Source organism: Pristiophorus japonicus, chromosome 22 (assembly GCF_044704955.1).
Source record: "Pristiophorus japonicus isolate sPriJap1 chromosome 22, sPriJap1.hap1, whole genome shotgun sequence".
In the NCBI taxonomy this organism is placed as follows: Eukaryota; Metazoa; Chordata; class Chondrichthyes; family Pristiophoridae; genus Pristiophorus; species Pristiophorus japonicus.
In genome coordinates this window covers 51,402,598-51,420,794 of record NC_091998.1, presented here as the reverse complement: position 1 = coordinate 51,420,794, position 18,197 = coordinate 51,402,598, and the positions used below count along the sequence as shown (strand labels likewise).

The 18,197-nt window shown below is 50.0% G+C and overlaps 1 protein-coding gene across 2 annotated transcripts in view; it reads left to right on the top strand.

The window, feature by feature from the left end:
- Positions 1–17,907, top strand: part of LOC139234761 (anthrax toxin receptor 1-like) — a 246,144-nt gene extending 228,237 nt beyond the window's left edge. For both annotated transcript variants that reach the window (XM_070865452.1, XM_070865451.1), the window contains one exon: positions 17,115–17,907. In XM_070865452.1, coding sequence (XP_070721553.1) covers positions 17,115–17,390 — 276 coding nt within the window. In that variant the 3' untranslated portion in view covers positions 17,391–17,907. The remainder of the gene's footprint in view (positions 1–17,114) is intronic.
- The last annotated feature ends 290 nt before the right edge of the window (positions 17,908–18,197 follow it).

The window sequence follows — 18,197 nt, the reverse complement described above, 5'->3', positions numbered from 1 at the left end:
AGTGGATGGGCAATGGCAGACATTTAGAGACCGCATGGATGAACTACAACAATTGTACATCCCTGTCTGGCATAAAAATAAAAAAGGGAAGGTGGAAATCACGGATAGTATTAAAGCCAAGGAAGTGGCATACAAATTGGCCAGAAATAGCAGCAAACCCGGCGATTGGAAGAAATTTAGAACTCAGCAGAGGAGGACAAAAGGTTTGATTAGGGCAGGGAAAATAGAGTACGAGAGGAAGCTTGCAGGGAACATTAAAACGGACTGCAAAAGTTTCTATAGATATATAAAGAGAAAAAGGTTAGTAAAGACAAATGTAGGTCCCCTGCAGTCAGAAACAGGGGACGTCATAACGGGGAACAAAGAAATGGCAGACCAATTGAACAAGTAGGTGGGGTAGCATTGCTGGTTAAAGAGATCAATGCAATAGTTAGGAAGGACATTAGCTTGGATGATGTGGAATCTATATGGGTAGAGCTGCAGAACACTAAAGGGCAAAAAATGTTGGTGGGAGTTGTGTACAGACCTCCAAACAGTAGTAGTGATGTTGGGGAGGGCATCAAACAGGAAATTAGGGGTGCATGCAATAAAGGTGCAGCAGTTATCATGGGTGACTTTAATATGCATATAGATTGGGCTAACCAAACTGGAAGCAATACGGTGGAGGAGGATTTCCTGGAGTGCATAAGGGATGGTTTTCTAGACCAATATGTCGAGGAACCAACTAGGGGGGAGGCCATCTTAGACTGGGTGTTGTGTAATGAGAGAGGATTAATTAGCAATCTCGTTGTGCAAGGCCCCTTGGGGAAGAGTGACTATAATATGGTGGAATTCTACACTAGGATGGAGAATAAAACAGTTAATTCAGAGACCATGGTCCAGAACTTAAAGAAGGGTAACTTTGAAGGTATGAGGCGTGAATTGGCTAGGATAGATTGGCGAATGGTACTTAAGGGGTTGACAGTGGATGGGCAATGGCAGACATTTAGAGACCGCATGGATGAACTACAACAATTGTACATCCCTGTCTGGCGTAAAAATAAAAAAGGGAAGGTGGCTCAACTGTGGCTATCAAGGGAAATCAGGGATAGTATAAAGCCAAGGAAGTGGCATACAAATTGGCCAGAAATAGCAGCGAACCCAGGGACTGGGAGAAATTTAGAACTCAGCAGAGGAGGACAAAGGGTTTGATTAGGGCAGGGAAAAGAGAGTACAAAAGGAAGCTTGCAGGGAACATTAAGACGGACTTCAAAAGCTTCTATAGATATGTAAAGAGAAAAAGGTTAGTAAAGACAAACGTAGGTCCTCTGCAGTCAGAATCAGGGGAAGTCATAATGGGGAACAAAGAAATGGCAGACCAATTGAACAAGTACTTTGGTTCGATATTCACTAAGGAGGACACAAACAACGTTCCGGATATAAAAGGGGTCAGAAGGTCTAGTAAGAAGGAGGAACTGAGGGAAATCCTTATTAGTCGGGAAATTGTGTTGGGGAAATTGATGGGATTGAAGGCCCCAGAGCTTGATGGACTGCATCCCAGAGTACTTAAGGAGGTGGCTTGGAAATAGCGGATGCATTGACAGTCATTTTCCAACATTCCATAGATTCTGGATCAGTTCCAATGGAGTGGAGGGTAGCCAATGTAACTCCACTTTTTAAGGAAGGAGAGAGAAAAAGGGGAATTATAGACCGGTCAGCCTGACATCGGTAGTGGGTAAAATGATGGAATCAATTATTAAGGATGTCATAGCAGCGCATTTCGAAAGAGGTGACATGATAGGTCCAAGTCAGCATGGATTTGTGAAAGGGAAATCATGCTTGACAAATCTTCTGGAATTTTTGAGGATGTTTCCAGTAGAGTGGACAAGGAAGAACCAGTTGATGTGGTATATTTGGACTTTCAGAAGGCTTTCGACAAGGTCCCACACAAGAGATTAATGTGCAAAGTTAAGGCACATGGGATTGGGGGTAGTGTGCTGACGTGGATTGAGAACTGGTTGGCAGACAGGAAGCAAAGAGTAGGAGTAAATGGGTACTTTTCAGAATGGCAGGCAGTAACTAGTGGGGTACCGCAGGTTCTGTGCTGGGGCCCCAGCTGTTTACACTGTACATTAATGATTTAGACGAGGGGATTAAATGTAGTATCTCCAAATTTGCGGATGACACGAAGTTGGGTGGCAGTGTGAGCTGCGAGGAGGATGCTATGAGGCTGCAGAGTGACTTGGATAGGTTAGGTGAGTGGGCAAGTGCATGGCAGATGAAGTATAATGTGGATAAATGTGAGGTTATACACTTTGGTGGTAAAAACAGAGAGACAGACTTATCTGAATGGCGACAGATTAGGAAAAGGGGAGGGAGGTGAAACGAGACCTGGTATATCAGTCATTGAAGGTTAGCATGCAGGTACAGCAGGCGGTTAAGAAAGCAAATGGCATGTTGGCCTTCATAGCAAGAGGATTTGAGTACAGGTCGCAGGGAGGTGTTACTACAGTTGTACAGGGCCTTGGTGAGGCCATAGCTGGAGTATTGTGTACAGTTTTGGTCTCCTAACTTGAGGAAGGACATTCTTGCTATTGAGGGAGTGCAGCGAAGGTTCACCAGACTAATTCCCGGGATGGCGGGACTGACCTATCAAGAAAGACTGGTTCAACTGGGCTTGTATTCACTGGAGTTCAGAAGAATGAGGGGATCTCATAAAAACGTTTAAAATTCTGACGGGTTTAGATAGGTTAGATGCAGGAAGAATGTTCCCAATGTTGGGGAAGTCCAGAACCAGGGGTCACAGTCTAAGGATAAGGGGTAAGCCATTTAGGACCGAGATGAGGAGAAACTTCTTCACCCAGAAAGTGGTGAACCTGTGGAATTCTCTACCACAGAAAGTTGTTGCGGCCAATTCACTAAATATATTCAAAAAGGAGTTAGATGTAGTCCTCACTACTAGGGGGATCAAGGGGTATGGCGAGAAAGCAGGAATGGGGTACTGAAGTTGCATGTTCAGCCATAAACTCATTGAATGGTGGTGCAGGCTTGAAGGGCCAAATGGCCTACTCCTGCACCTATTTTCTATGTTTCTATGTCTAAGCGCAAGTCACAAAACAAGTACCATGACCGTAATTCGAGGGGGAGATGTACAGAAATAAATGATCCTGCATTCGTCCTCAATCACGCCATGGGGCCCAAATGGCTCGAGGGTACTGTAATTGACAAAGAAGGGAATAGGTTCATTGTGGTATAACTGAACAATGGCCAGATATGCCGTAAGCATCTGGATGAAGTAAAATAAAAGGTTGCAATGACATGGAGGAACCTGAAGAAGACCATGAGATGGAGCTCACACTACCGCAGTGAACGTGCAACAAGAGCAATAAGAGGAATGCACAGTTCCTGAGGTCAGCCCGGACAGGCCGGAATCACCACAGGAAGCGTAGACCACCTGAAAGACTAAACCTATGATCCCAATAAGACTTTGGGGGGGGCGGGGGGGGGAAGGTGATGTCATGTTTGTAACTACAATGTAACACCACTGTATTACTGTATACACTCAACTCAGATGCACACCTTGACCACAGGGGGTGAATTTGTGGGAGACACTCCTTACCTGATCACTCAGGTCTATAAAGGGAGGTCCCACGCAGGGTCATCACTTCTGGAGTGCTGAAATAAAGAGTTAAGGTCACTGAGAGGCCTTGTCCCTGGAATGTGCCTTGTGTGGTTTCATGCTGTAGAGTAAGGACTTTACAGCGGGGACAGAGCGAGAGAGAGAGAGAGAGAAAGAGAGAGAGAGAGCGAGAGAGAGAGAGTGAGAGACAGAAAGAGAGAGAGTGGAGCAGAGAGAGAGTGAGCGAGAGTGGGGCAGAGTGAGAGAGAGAGAGAGAGCGAGAGAGAAAGAGAGTCAGAGAGAGAGAGAGAGAGCGAGAGAGAGACAGAGCACGAGAGAGCGAGAGAAAGAGAGCGAGAGAGAGAGAGAGATAGAGAGAGGCAGAGAGAGAGAGAGAAAGAGGCAGAGAGAGGGGGGCAGAGAGAGAGAGAGAGAGAGAGAGACAGAGAGAGAGAGTGGGGCAGAGAGAGAGAGACAGAGCGAAAGAGAAAGAGAGCAAGAGAGAGAGAGCACGAGAGCAAGAGAGAGTGAGAGACAGAAAGAGAGAGAGTGGGGCAGAGTGAGAGTGAGAGAGAGTGGGGCAGAGTGAGAGAGAGAGAGAGAGAGAGTGAGAGAGCTAGAGAGCACAAGAGTTAGACAAAGAGAGAGAGAGCGAGAGAAAGGGAGAGAGAGCAAGAGAGAGAGAGAGAGAGAGAGAGCGCACGAGAGAGAGAGAGCGAGAGAGAGAAAGAGAGAGAGAAAGAGAGAGAGAGAGAGAGAAACAGAGAGAGAGAGAGAGAGACGCACACACACAGACAGAGAGCGAGAGAGAGACAGAGAGAGAGAGAGAGAGAGCCTCCTGTGCAAAAACAGCCGGAGGCACATTCCTTCGCTGGCACCGGAGCACACAGCTGTGCGCGACCTCAAGCGCTTGTCGGCTGGGAACATCTGGCACCATTCCTACTGGATGACGGCAGAACCACTGTCGCCATGCTTGGTGTGTGAGGTGGTCTCGATCAACAACACAATGAACATGGCCCCAATCAAAAAGGGTGGGGATGTGGTGTTGAGGAAGGGGAGGCATGGGGGGGTTTGTTGAGCAATGCGGGGGGGGTGGGGGGTTTGGTGCTGTATGATATTTCCCACTATGTTGCCGTCAGATATGTGTGTGGGTTTGGTTTTTTTGATGAGGTATTCATAATGGTATACACTGCGCCGAACCTTCAAAGGGCGAAGTCTGACGGAGCCATGTCAGCGCACGGGGCCCCGATTACTGTTGAGACAAAGAGAAAGAACCTCTGGTTTCTTGCTGACTTGGCAGATTCATCTCCGCTGAGCATCCCATCAAGCTGCCTGCAGTCAGCCCTCGTCTTGCTTTAATTAGAGTCTGACCGCTGCCTACATACACTGCAGTGAGACTCAGTGGAAGCACAGCCCTAGCTCAGCACGAACAGAGTTATTGGGCCGCAGCCAACTGTACTGCACTGTACTGGGGTTAACCCTTGTGATGTATTCGCTTTGTGGGTTCGTTGCTTAAGAATTCATAGCAACACATTGCTATTGAGAACTAGTTAGTTTATTAGCAAAAGTTTTGAATCACACTACACATTATCAGTTCATCCACTAGGCTCACAACTGCATACCTCATCGTGGATCCCCCGAACCCAACTGGCTGGGGTTTTATTGAGTCTTGTGAACATCATGTGACTGGCGAAGCCACTCACAATGCAACAGCTCTACAACTATTTTAGATAGAACTTTAAATCAAGTGCCCCCTTTTCGTCGGGGCGCCAAAACCCACAAATTACAAATGAACTGGGAACAAATAAGCCACTCACAGTGCAACAGCTCTACAACTATTTTAATGAACAGATAAAGCTGAGTGCCACCTTATTAAAGAGACACTAGAACCCACAAATTAACAATAAAACTTGAAAGGGAATTTGGCAGATTAAATTAGAATTTGGCTGCCGGGGGATGATGAGGCACTCCAGTCCCTCCGGCGCCCACCTCTCACGGAAGGCCACGAGCATACTGGTGGACACTGCGTGCTCCATCTCCAGGGACACCCTGGCTTAGATGTAACCGCGGAAGAGAGGCAGGCAGTCGGGCTGAACGACCCCCTCGACCGCCCGCTGCCTGGACCGGTTAATGGCCACCTTGGCCATGCCCAGGAGCATTCCTACGAGAAGGAGCTCCGACCTGCCCGCTCCCCTCCGCAAAAGCTCTACACACCCGTGAGCAGACACACGGGTGTGTACATTGCAACCCTCATTGGCCCAGATTCGGAATATCTCTTTTCAGCAACCTCGCTTTGCAAATAATTAGTACCCTTTGCTATTTAGCAAGCGGTGCTGAAAAGAACTGTAGCCGGGAGTTATCAGGATAATTTTTTGCTTGTGAATCATCGAGTGAAAGTCAAGGCTCACAACTCAGGACATCAGTCAAAGGTTGAGGGTAGTGCGGCGGATGCTGTGTATATGGACTTGCGAGTCATTTGATAAAGTACCACAAAATAGATCCGTTAACAAAATTGAAGCCCATGGGATTGAAGATCATAGGCGGTCCCTCAAGTCGAGGATGACTTGATTCCACGCCAAAAAAGTTCCCAGGTGTTTCAATGAAGGACCTAATATTCCAGGTCCCGTACTACATCCTGAAGGGTGGAAGATGCGTGGATTTTTTTAACGTGGGGTGGCCGTTGCACACCAGCCACCACATGGGCTTGACAGAGCGAGGTCTTGGTCCAGTGGCAAGGGTTAACCAGGATGACTGGAGACCAAGCTCTGCTGCACGGACCTAGTGCACACACATATCGCAGTGTGAGCTGGGCCCGTGTTGCCCCCGGGCCCTCGGCTCTTCTGGGCCCCAAACTCTTTGGCTCCAATCACACCCCTCTACAATCTCTCGCCGCTCCTGCGTCCCGACCTTGCAGCTCCTGCAATATCTGCCCACGCTCCAATCAGCGACCTGGATCTTGGTGACGTCCAATCCAGTCGCCCTCTTCACTACCGTTGCTCTCCAACTCCAGCACGTGCAGCTCCCTGCAGTGGTATGATGCTCCTTCTGCTCCTCGGCCTGCTCCGATGGTGTGGTGGCCTAGCCCAGCAGGCTGAGCGGCCCCCGGCCTGCAAGCACCATCGGAGCAGGCCGGGAAGGGGAAGGAGCAGCGTGGCGGCCTAGTCCAGCAGTCCATGGGATTAAAGGGGCAGTGGCAGCATGGATACGGAATTGGCTGAATGATAGTAAACAAAGAGCAATGGTGAATGGTTGTTTTTCGGACAGGAGGAAGGTACACAGCGGTATCCCCGGAGGTTGATGTTAGCACCACCACTCTTTTGGTTACATGTGAATGACTTGGTCCTGGGTACCCAGGACAATCTCACCAAATCAAGGATCTCAGTAACTCAGTGACAATGATTTGGTCAGTATAATCACTGGATCACAAGGTCACTGAGCCAATGATTATACTGACTTATTATCATGACCATCCATGATCGCAGCGATCCAACAATCTCAAGGAACCAGTGGTCATACTGAACCAGAGGCCTCACTGACAGGAGACTTGACCCAACCATCACACTGATCCGGTGTCCTGGGCCAATATTTAGCCCTCCACCAATGTCACTAAAAAACAGATTATCTGGTCATTATCACGGGCTGTTTGTGGGACCTTGTTGTGGGCAAATTGGCTGCCGCATTTGCTACATTACAACAGTGACTAGACTTCAAAATACTTTGTTGGCCGATTTCAAAATACTTTGTTGGCTATAAAGCGCTTTGGGACGTCCTGAGGTCATGAAGGGCGCTATATAAATGCAAGTCTTTCTTCTTTTTCACTGATCCAACAATCACACTGACCCAATGCTTGCATTGACTCCATGATCTCATCGACCGACATCCCATTGACCCTCACCAACCGATGTCCCATTGACCCTCACCAACCGATGTCCCATTGACCCTCACCGACCGATGTCCCATTGACCCTCACCGACCGATGTCCCATTGACCTTCACCAACCAATGTCCCATTGACCCTCACCGACTGACATCCCATTGACCCTCACCAACCGATGTCCCATTGACCCTCACCAACCAATGTCCCATTGACCCTCACCGACCGATGCCCCATTGACCCTCACCGACCGATGCCCCATTGACCCTCACCGACCGATGCCCCATTGACCCTCACCGACTGATGTCCCATTGACCCTCACCAACCGATGTCCCATTGACCCTCACCGACCGATGTCCCATTGACCCTCACCAACCGATGCCCCATTGACCCTCACCAACCGATGTCCATTGACCCTCACCGACCGATGTCCCATTGACCCTCACCGACCGATGTCCCATTGACCTTCACCAACCAATGTCCCATTGACCCTCACCGACTGACATCCCATTGACCCTCACCAACCGATGTCCCATTGACCCTCACCGACCGATGCCCCATTGACCCTCACCGACCGATGCCCCATTGACTCTCACCGACCGATGCCCCATTGACCCTCACCGACGATGCCCCATTGACCCTCACTGACCGATGCCCCATTGACCCTCACCGACGATGCCCCATTGACCCTCACCGATGATGCCCCATTGACCCTCACCGACCGATGTCCCATTGACCCTCACCGACCGATGACCCATTGACCCTCACCGACCGATGTCACATTGACTCTCACTGACTGACGTCCCATTGACCCTCACCGACCGATGCCCCATTGACCCTCACTGACCGATGCCCCATTGACCCTCATTGACCGATGCCCCATTGACCCTCACTGACCGATGCCCCATTGACCCTCACTGACCGATGCCCCATTGACCCTCATTGACCGATGCCCCATTGACCCTCACCGACCGATGCCCCATTGACCCTCACCGACCGATGCCCCATTGACCCTCACCGACCGATGCCCCATTGACCCTCACCGACGATGCCCCATTGACCCTCACTGACCGATGCCCCATTGACCCTCACCGACGATGCCCCATTGACCCTCACCGACGATGCCCCATTGACCCTCACCGACCGATGTCCCATTGACCCTCACCGACCGATGACCCATTGACCCTCACCGACCGATGTCACATTGACTCTCACTGACTGACGTCCCATTGACCCTCACCGACCGATGCCCCATTGACCCTCACTGACCGATGCCCCATTGACCCTCATTGACCGATGCCCCATTGACCCTCACTGACCGATGCCCCATTGACCCTCACTGACCGATGTCCCATTGACCCTCACTGACTGACATCCCATTGACCCTCACTGACCGATGTCCCATTGACCCTCACTGACCGATATCCCATTGACCCTCACTGACTGACATCCCATTGACTCTCACTGACTGACATCCCATTGACTCTCACTGACTGATGTCCCATTGACCCTCACCGACCGGTGTCCCATTGACCCTCACCGACCGATGTCCCATTGACCCTCACTGAACTGACTGATGTCCCATTGACCCTCACTAACCCTACAACTATTTTGGTTGTATTGTGTTCCTAACACAGATGAGACTGCACACAGGGAGGTTAAAATAACAGTGACCTCAGTCTTTAATAAAACACTCCAGAGTGAGGAACAGGCCTTAGGAGCCGACTTATATACAGTGCTCCCAAGGGTTGTTGGGATCCCTTGGGACTTCAGGGGATGAGCTCCCTGGCAGTGTACATGGGAGTGCATGATTTACAGATACACAACATCACTCCCCCCCCCCCCCCACCCAAAGTGAAAACTATTTACAAGGTGAGGCGGTCGGGAGCCTTTCTTTCCCTGGTGGACCGCTTCGGTACAAATGTCTGTTCTGGTGTGTTGGCTATGCCCTCGCTGGGCTGGCGTGTTGTTGGCCCTGCAGGGCTGCTTGGTGAGCCTGGCCTTGCTGGGCTGTTGGGCGTGCTGGGTTCGATTTCCTGGTCCGGCGTGGTGTCGTTGATCCTTTGGGTGTGTGTTGTGGGCTCGAAAAAGGTGGTGTCTGCTGTGGGTTGTTCAGGGCAGTCTGTGAACTGCAGCCTCATTTGGTCCTCTAGCTTTCTGCAAATTTGTCCATTGTCTAGTTTGACTACAAATACCCTATTCCCTTCTTTAGCTATCACCGTGCCCGCGATCCACTGCACCATGTCCATAGTTTAATACATACACAGGGTCATTCAGATCAATTTCCCGTGACACAGTGGCGCGACCATCATTTACATTTTGTTACTGCCGCCTGCTCTCTACCTGATCATGCAGGTTGGGGTGAACCAGCGAGAGTCTAGTTTTAGGTGCTTTTTCCTGAGTAGCTCAGCCGGGGGCACCCCTGTGAGCGAGTGAGGTCTCGTACGGTAGCTGAGCAGTACTCGGGACAGGCGGGTTTGGAGTGAGCCTTCTGTGACTCGTTTAAGGCTCTGTTTAATGGTTTGTACTGCCCGCTCTGCCTGCCCATTGGAGGCTGATTTAAACGGGGCCGAGGTGACATGTTTGAGTCCATTGCGGGTCATGAATTCTTTAAATTCGCCACTGGTGAAACATGGCCCGTTGTCCCTGACCAGTATGTCAGGCAGGCCGTGGGTGGCAAACATGGCCCTCAGGCTTTCAATGGTGGTGGTGGCGGTGCTTCCCGACATTATTTCACATTCAATCCATTTTGAAAACGAATCCACCACCATCAGGAACATTTTACCGAGAAATGGGCCCGCATAGTTGACATGGATCCTCGACCATGGCCTGGAGGGCCAGGAACACAAACTTAGTGGTGCCTCTCTGGGCATGTTGCTCAACTGAGCACATACGCTGCATTGCCGTACACAGGACTCTAAGTCAGAGTCGATACCGGGCCACCACACGTGGGATCTGGCTATCGCTTTCATCATTACTATACCCGGGGTGTGTGCTGTGGAGGTCCGAGATGAACGTCTCCCTGCCCTTTTTTGGTAGCACTATGCAGTTACGCCACAACAGGCAATCTGCCTGAATGGACAGCTCGTCCTTTCGCCGCTGGAATGGCTTGATTGGCTCTTGCATTTCAATGGGGATGCTGGCCCAGCTCCCATGCAGTACACAGTTTTTTACTTGGGACAGCAGAGGATCTTGGCTGGTCCAAGTCCTAATCTGGTGGGCCGTGACAGGTGATTTATCATTTTCAAACACTTCCATGACCATCAACAAGTCTGCGGGCTGCGCCACCATCAACAAGTTTGCAGGCTGCGCCATTTCCAACCCCGTGGTGGGCAATGGTAGCTGACTGAGAGCATCCGCACAGTTCTCGGTGCCTGGCCTGTGGCAGATAGTATAGTTATACGCTGATAGCGCGAGTGCCCACCTTTGTATGCGGGCTAAGGCATTAGTATTTATCCCCTTGTTTTCAGCGAACAAGGATGTGAGGGGCTTGTGATCGATTTCCAGCTCAAATTTGAGGCCAAACAGGTACTGATGCATTTTCTTTACCCCGAACATTCACGCTAATGCCTCTTTCTCAATCATGCTGTAGGCCCTCTCAGCCTTAGACAAGCTCCTGGAAGAATAGGCGACAGGTTGCAACTTCCCCACAACGTTAGCTTGTTGTAATACACACCCGACTCCGTATGACGACGCGTCACATGCTCGCACAAGTCTTTTACATGGGTTATACAATACAAGCAGCTTGTTGGAGCATAAAATGTTTCTGGCTTTCTCAAAAGCAATTACTTGTTTTTTTTCCCCATACCCAGTTCTCACCTTTGCGCAATAACACATGTCGGGGCTCTAAGAGGGTGCTTAACCGTGGTAGGAAGTTACCAAAATAGCTGAGGAATCCCAGGCACGACCGCAACTCCGTGACGTTCTGTGGCCTGGGCGCATTCCTGATAGCCTCTATCTTGGCGTCTGTGGGCCGAATGCCATCCACCGTGATCTTTCTCTCCCAAAACTCCACTTCTGTTGCCATGAAAACGCATTTCGACCTCTTCAGCCGCAGCCCAACGCGATCCAGTCGCTGGAGGACCTCCTCCAGGTATTGTAGGTGCTCGGCGGTGTCCCAACCTGTGACCAATATGTTGTCCTGAAAGACCACCGTGCGTGGGACCGACTTGAGTAGGCTCTCCATGTTTCTCTGGAAGATCGCTGCAGCCGACCGAATTCCAAACGGGCATCTGTTGTAGATGAACAGTCCCTTGTGCGTGTTGATGCAGGTGAGGCCCTTCAAAGACTCCTCCAGCTCCTGCGTCATGTAGGCCGAAGTCAGGTCGAGCTTGGTGAACGTCTTGCCTCCTGCCAGCGTCGCAAATAGGTCGTCTGTCTTAGGTAGCGGGTATTGGTCCTGTAGCGAGAAGCGATTAATAGTTACTTTATAATCATCACAAATCCTGACCGTGCCATCACTTTTGAGTACTGGAACAATCGGGATGGCCCACTCACTGAATTCCACTGGGGAGATGATGCCCTCGCGTTGCAGCCTGTCCAGCTCGATTTCCACTCTCTCTCTCATCATGTGAGGTACCGCTCGCGCCTTGTGGTGAATGGGTCGTGCCTCTGGGACCAAGTGGATCCGCACCTTCGCCCCAGAAAAGTTTCCAATGCCTGGCTCAAAAAGGGAAGGAAATTTGTTAAGAACCTGGGTACATGAGGCCTCATCGACATGTGATAGCGCTCGGATGTCATCGCAGTTCTAGCGGATTTTGCCCAGCCAGCTCCTTCCAAGCAGTGTGGGCCATCGCCCGGGACAATCCAGAGTGGCAGTTCGTGCACCGTGCCCTTATCGGTAACCTTGACCATGGCGCTGCCCAGGACAGTGATAAGCTCTTTGGTGTACGTTCTCAGTTTCGTGTGGATGAGGCTCAGGGCTGGTCTGAATGCCTTGTTGCACCACAGACTCTCAAACATCTTTTTACTCATGATGGATTGGCTAGCGCCAGTGTCCAGTTCCATGGCTACGGGTAAGCCATTCAATTTTGCGTTTAGCATTATAGGTGGACATTTCATCGAAAATGTGTGCACCCCGTGTACTTCAGCATCTGCTTCCTCTCTCTGAGGCTCGAAATTGCTTTGATCCACCATGGACCGATCTTCCTCTGCCACGTGGTGGTTAGCAGGTTTTGCAGAGTTTGCAGCTCGTTGGAGGTGCCCCGTTGTTCCACAGCTCTTGCAAACATACCCTTTGAAGCGGCATGAATAGGCTGAATGGAAGCCTCCACAACGCCAACAAGGTGTGAATTGCCTTGCATTCATCCTTTGTTGGGGACTCTGAGTCATCTGGGTCACCTGAGGCCTGCTGACAGTTGCAGACTCATGGATTCTGCCCTGTACATTTCTGCTCGCAAACACAATTCCAGTTAATTTATGAACATTGCTAGCACTTGTGTGCTGAGAGATTTGTTTGGTGTTATCACTGGTGGACATAAACGCCTGTGCTCTCGCAATGGCCTTACTGAGGGTCGGTGTCTCTACAGTCAAAAGTTTTCATAGGATGGTCTCGTGGCCAATGCCCAGTACAAAAAAGTCTCTGAGCATTTGCTCCAGGTAGCCATCAAACTCACATTGTCCTGCAAGTCGCCTTAGCTTGGCGACGTAGCTCGCCACTTCCTGACCTTAAGATCGCTGGCGCGTGTAGAACCGATACCTTGCCATCAGCACGCTCTCCCTTGGGTCAAGATTCTCCCGAACCAGTGTACACAGCTCCTCATACAACTTATCTGTGGGTTTCACTGGAGCCATTAGATTCTTCATGAGGCTGTAGGTCGGTGCCCCGCAGACTGTGAGGAGGACCACTCTCCTTTTTGCAGCGCTTCCTTCTCCGTCCAGCTCATTGGCTACAGAGTACTGGTCTAGCCATTCGACATAGGCTTCCTAGTCCTCACCTTCCGAGAACTTCTCCAGGATGCCCACAGTTTGCTGCATCTTTGCGTTGGATTTGTATTCTCGTCGCCAGTTATTGTGTTCCTAACACAGATGAGGCTGCACACAGGGAGGTTAAAATAACAGTGACCTCAGTCTTTAATAAGACACTCCAGAGTGAGGAACAGGCTTATATACAGTGCTCCCAAGGGATGCTGGGATTCCTTGGGACTTCAGGGGATGAGCTCCCTGGTGGCGTAACATGGGAGTGCTTTACAGATACACAACAGGTTGTTCCTGTAAATCAAATGCCCCCTTATTAAATGGGCACTAAAACCGGCAATTTAAAAAATTAACTTTTAATAATAAAGGATCAAATTAAAATTTGGTTGCCGGGGGTGATGATACACTCCAGTCCCTCCGGCGCCCATCTCTCGTGCAAGGCTGGTAGTGTACCGGTGGACACCGCGTGCTCCATCTCCTGGCTCAGATATAACCATGGAAAAGAAGCAGGCAGTCGGGCTGAACGACCCTCTCAACCGCTCGCTGCCTGGACCGGCTGATGGCTCCCTTGGCCATGCCCAGGAGCAGTCCTACAAGGAGGCCTTCCGACCTGCCCGCTCCCCTCTGCACAGGGTGTCCAAAGATCAGGAGCGTGGGACTAAAGTGCAACCAGAATTTGAGGAGCAGCCCCTTCAAATAGTGTCACTGATCCGACAAACCTTACTGAGGCAATAACCTTGCTAATCGGACCGTCTCCCTGACCTTTCCTTGAGATATTTGGCTGGTCTTCCAGTGCCTTGTGACAGGGAGAATTGTCTCCTTATTAAGCAGATACATCTTTGGCAGATTCCACTGGTATCTCTCTGGTTTGCAACGTCAGAGTTGCCATTGGAAAGGATGATCCACAGTGGTTGTTGAAAGGTGCGATTCCAATCAGCACGCACATCCTGAGAATGACGTCAACGATGCATTCCACTAATTGTTGCGCTAATGAACTGTGATAAGATTGCCTTCAAATTACTGATGTTATACATGGGCCACCTCTCATAGCAATACACATTCTTGCATAGCTCCCAAGAAATTGAAGAAACACTTACAAAAATATCTTTCCTGCACATTTGCTTACGTCATAGTGGAGGAGAATTCCTTACATTCCAGTTTTATATCTTGCGGGGGTCAAAGGTTGTCACTAAATCACATGGCTGCATCATGACTGTATTTCTTGGGGGAGATAGCCCTGTGTGTGCTGTGTGGCGAGATCATCGTGTTCCTTTTACAGACCGATCTCTCAGTTAATTGCACACGACTTAGAGGAAATCTTCGCCTCATGCGGGGAAACAAAGGGACAATATGGAAAGGTTTTTTCAGGGCAGATCTGGACCAGTGGATGTAGTGTATTTGGATTTTCAGAAGGCCTTTGATAAAGTCACACATAACAGGTTAGTGTGCAAAATGAAAGCACATAGGATTGGGGGTAATGTATTGGCATCTCAACCTCAACACTTTCCTGCAATATCCCCATATCCCATAATATCCTGAGGAACCCACAATTGAAGCTTGGTTTAAGAAATAATTGCTTCTTCATAAGAACATAAGAACTAGGAGCAGGAGTAGGCCATTTGGCCCGCTCGAGCCTGCTCCACCATTCAATAAGATCATGGCTGATCTGATCCTGGCCTCTAACCACTCGCTGTGTAAAAGTTTTTTCTTATGTCGTCTTTGGTTCTTTTGTCAATCACCTTAAATCTGTGTCCTCTGGTTCTCGACTCTTCCGCCAATGGGAACAGTTTCTCTCTATCTGCTCTGTCTAGATCCCTCATGATTTTGAACACTTCTATCAAAACAGGGAATTATAGACCGGTCAGCCTGACATTGGTAGTGGGTAAAATGATGGAATCAATTATTAAGGATGTCATAGCAGCGCATTTGAAAAGAGGTGACATGATAGGTCCAATTCAGCATGGAATTGTGAAAGGGAAATCATGCTTGACAAATCTTCTGGAATTTTTTGAGGATGTTTCCAGTAGAGTGGACAAGGGAGAACCAGTTGATGTGGTATATTTGGACTTTCAGAAGGCTTTCGACAAGGTCCCACACAAGAGATTGATGTGCAAAGTTAAGGCACATGGGATTGGGGGTAGTGTGCTGACGTGGATTGAGAACTGGTTGGCAGACAGGAAGCAAAGAATAGGCGTAAATGGGTACTTTTCAGAATGGCAGGCAGTAACTAGTGGGGTATCACAAGGTTCTGTGCTGGGGCCCCAGCTGTTTACATTGTACATTCATGATTTAGACGACGGGATTAAATGTAGTATCTCCAAATTTGCGGATGACACTAAGTTGGGTGGCAGTGTGAGCTGCGAGGAGGATGCTATGAGGCTGCAGAGTGACTTGGATAGGTTAGGTGAGTGGGCAAGTGCATGGCAGATGAAGTATAATGTGGATAAATGTGAGGTTATACACTTTGGTGGTAAAAACAGAGAGACAGACTATTATCTGAATGGTGACAGATTAGGAAAAGGGGAGGTGCAACGAGACCTGGGTGTCATGGTACACCAGTCATTGAAGGTTGGCATACAGATACAGCAGGCGGTTAAGAAAGCAAATGGCATGTTGGCCTTCATAGCAAGGGGATTTGAGTACAGGGGCAGAGAGGTGTTACTACAGTTGTACAGGGCCTTGGTGAGGCCACACCTGGAGTATTGTGTACAGTTTTGGTCTCCTAACTTGAGGAAGGACATTCTTGCTATTGAGGGAGTGCAGCGAAGGTTCACCAGACTGATTCCCGGGATGGCGGGACTGACCTATCAAGAAAGACTGGATCAACTGGGCTTGTATTCACTGGAGTTCAGAAGAATGAGAGGGGATCTCATAGAAACGTTTAAAATTCTGATGGGTTTAGACAGGATAGATGCAGGAAGAATGTTCCCAATGTTGGGGAAGTCCAGAACCAGGGGTCACAGCCTAAGGATAAGGGGTAAGCCATTTAGGACCGAGATGAGGAGAAACTTCTTCACCCAGAGAGTGGTGAACCTGTGGAATTCTCTACCACAGAAAGTTGTTGAGGCCAATTCACTAAATATATTCAAAAAGGAGTTAAATGTAATCCTTACTACTAGGGGGATCAAGGGGTATGGCGAGAAAGCAGGAATGGGGTACTGAAGTTGCATGTTCAGCCATGAACTCATTGAATGGCGGTGCAGGCTCGAAGGGCCGAATGGCCTACTCCTGCACCTATTTTCTATGTTGCTGCAGTGCAGCTTGTAGATGGTGTGCACTGCAGCCATGGTAGTGGAGAGAGTGAATGTTGAAGGTGATGGATGGGATGCCAATCAAGCGGGCTGCTTTGTCCTGGATGGTGTCGAGCTTCTTGAGTGCTGTTGGAGCTGCACTCATCCAGGTCAGTGGGGAGTATTCCATCACACTCCTGACTTGTGCCTTGTAGGGGGTGAAAGGCTTTGGGGAGTCAGGAGGTTACCCCATTGGTCACGGAAGGTCCCGAACGTACTGGCAGATACCACGCGCTCCCTCTCCAGGCCCATGCACAAGAGCGTGGAACAGAGAGGTAAGCAGGCAGAGTGACCCTACCCACATCCTCAGGGAGAGCGGCAGAGGGGGGGGGGGGGGTGAATGTTTAAGGTATGGGGGGGGGGGGTGGCGGGGTGCGAGGGATGCCGTTCGATCGTGGTCTGGATTAACCGCTTGTCTTTCTGTTTGCCCTCCTCAGGGTCGCTGCATTAATTTCACAAGAGTGGAGGGCAGCGGGAATCCACCCGGTTACCCCATCTACAACAACATGCGGAACGGAGGGCTGGCTCCCATCTACTGTCCGCGAGCGAGTCCTCCGGCATCTCCCGCCCCGTCGCCTGAGCCCTCGCCCGCTCCGTCAACAACTCCGTCGCCCACCCCGTCGCCGACCTCCACCCTGCCTCCGCCTCCACCGGGACCGCCGCCCACAAGAGCCCCTCCCCCATCACGCCCGCCCCCCCGCCCTTCTTTCTAAGCGCGGGGCAAGCCGCGTGGTTAACCCTTCGTTTAGCAGCCGGTGGGGAAGGGCACCAAAGAGGCACTGTGTAAAGGTTCTTACTGACCTGAAGAAGACTGTTTCCCTTTCGTCAGTTTACGGAGGACGACTGCAGGCAAACCAATTTACACAGCAATATTCTTTTGAACTTGTGCCGGTTAAGGTTGGCACCATTGTCTTAAACGTGATCAATTGTCGCTTTTAAGTGTGTGATATATTGATATTCGACAGTTACCATTTTATATATATCTTATTACATTTTACTATCTATCTGCAACACAATTGAGTGTGAAAATTCAACGTGAAACATTTTGACCCTGTGTTGAATTTTGACCAATCATTCGATTATCGAGGCGCTGCTCCCTTTAAAATGGGTTGACGGCAGAAAAATGTCAATGTTCCTTGTTGATTTGTGTCGCCCTCAATGTTCATCACAAAGAGTCTCGTGCCGTCTCTCTGTGGAATGTGCCATTAAATAGCGTTGCTGACATTATGATCAGGGTGGGTTGGGGGGGTGGGGGGGTCAACCTGGGGAATGGCTGTAACTTTGAATCCCAGCATTGCCTGCCACTTCAACCCGCCTGGCAGTGTTCGGTCACAAGATGGAGGGTCTCGCGTGTTGGGGGGGGGGGGGGTTGTGTGTGGGGGCGCTGCGCGGCAGTGGGCAAGGAAGAGCTGACAGGAGTCGGCATGCCTCGCTGCATGGTGCCCCGTCCCCCCTCCCGACCCCTCAACCCTCACCCCGACCTCAGCATGTCTAATCTGAGCTGGAGATTACACAGGCCG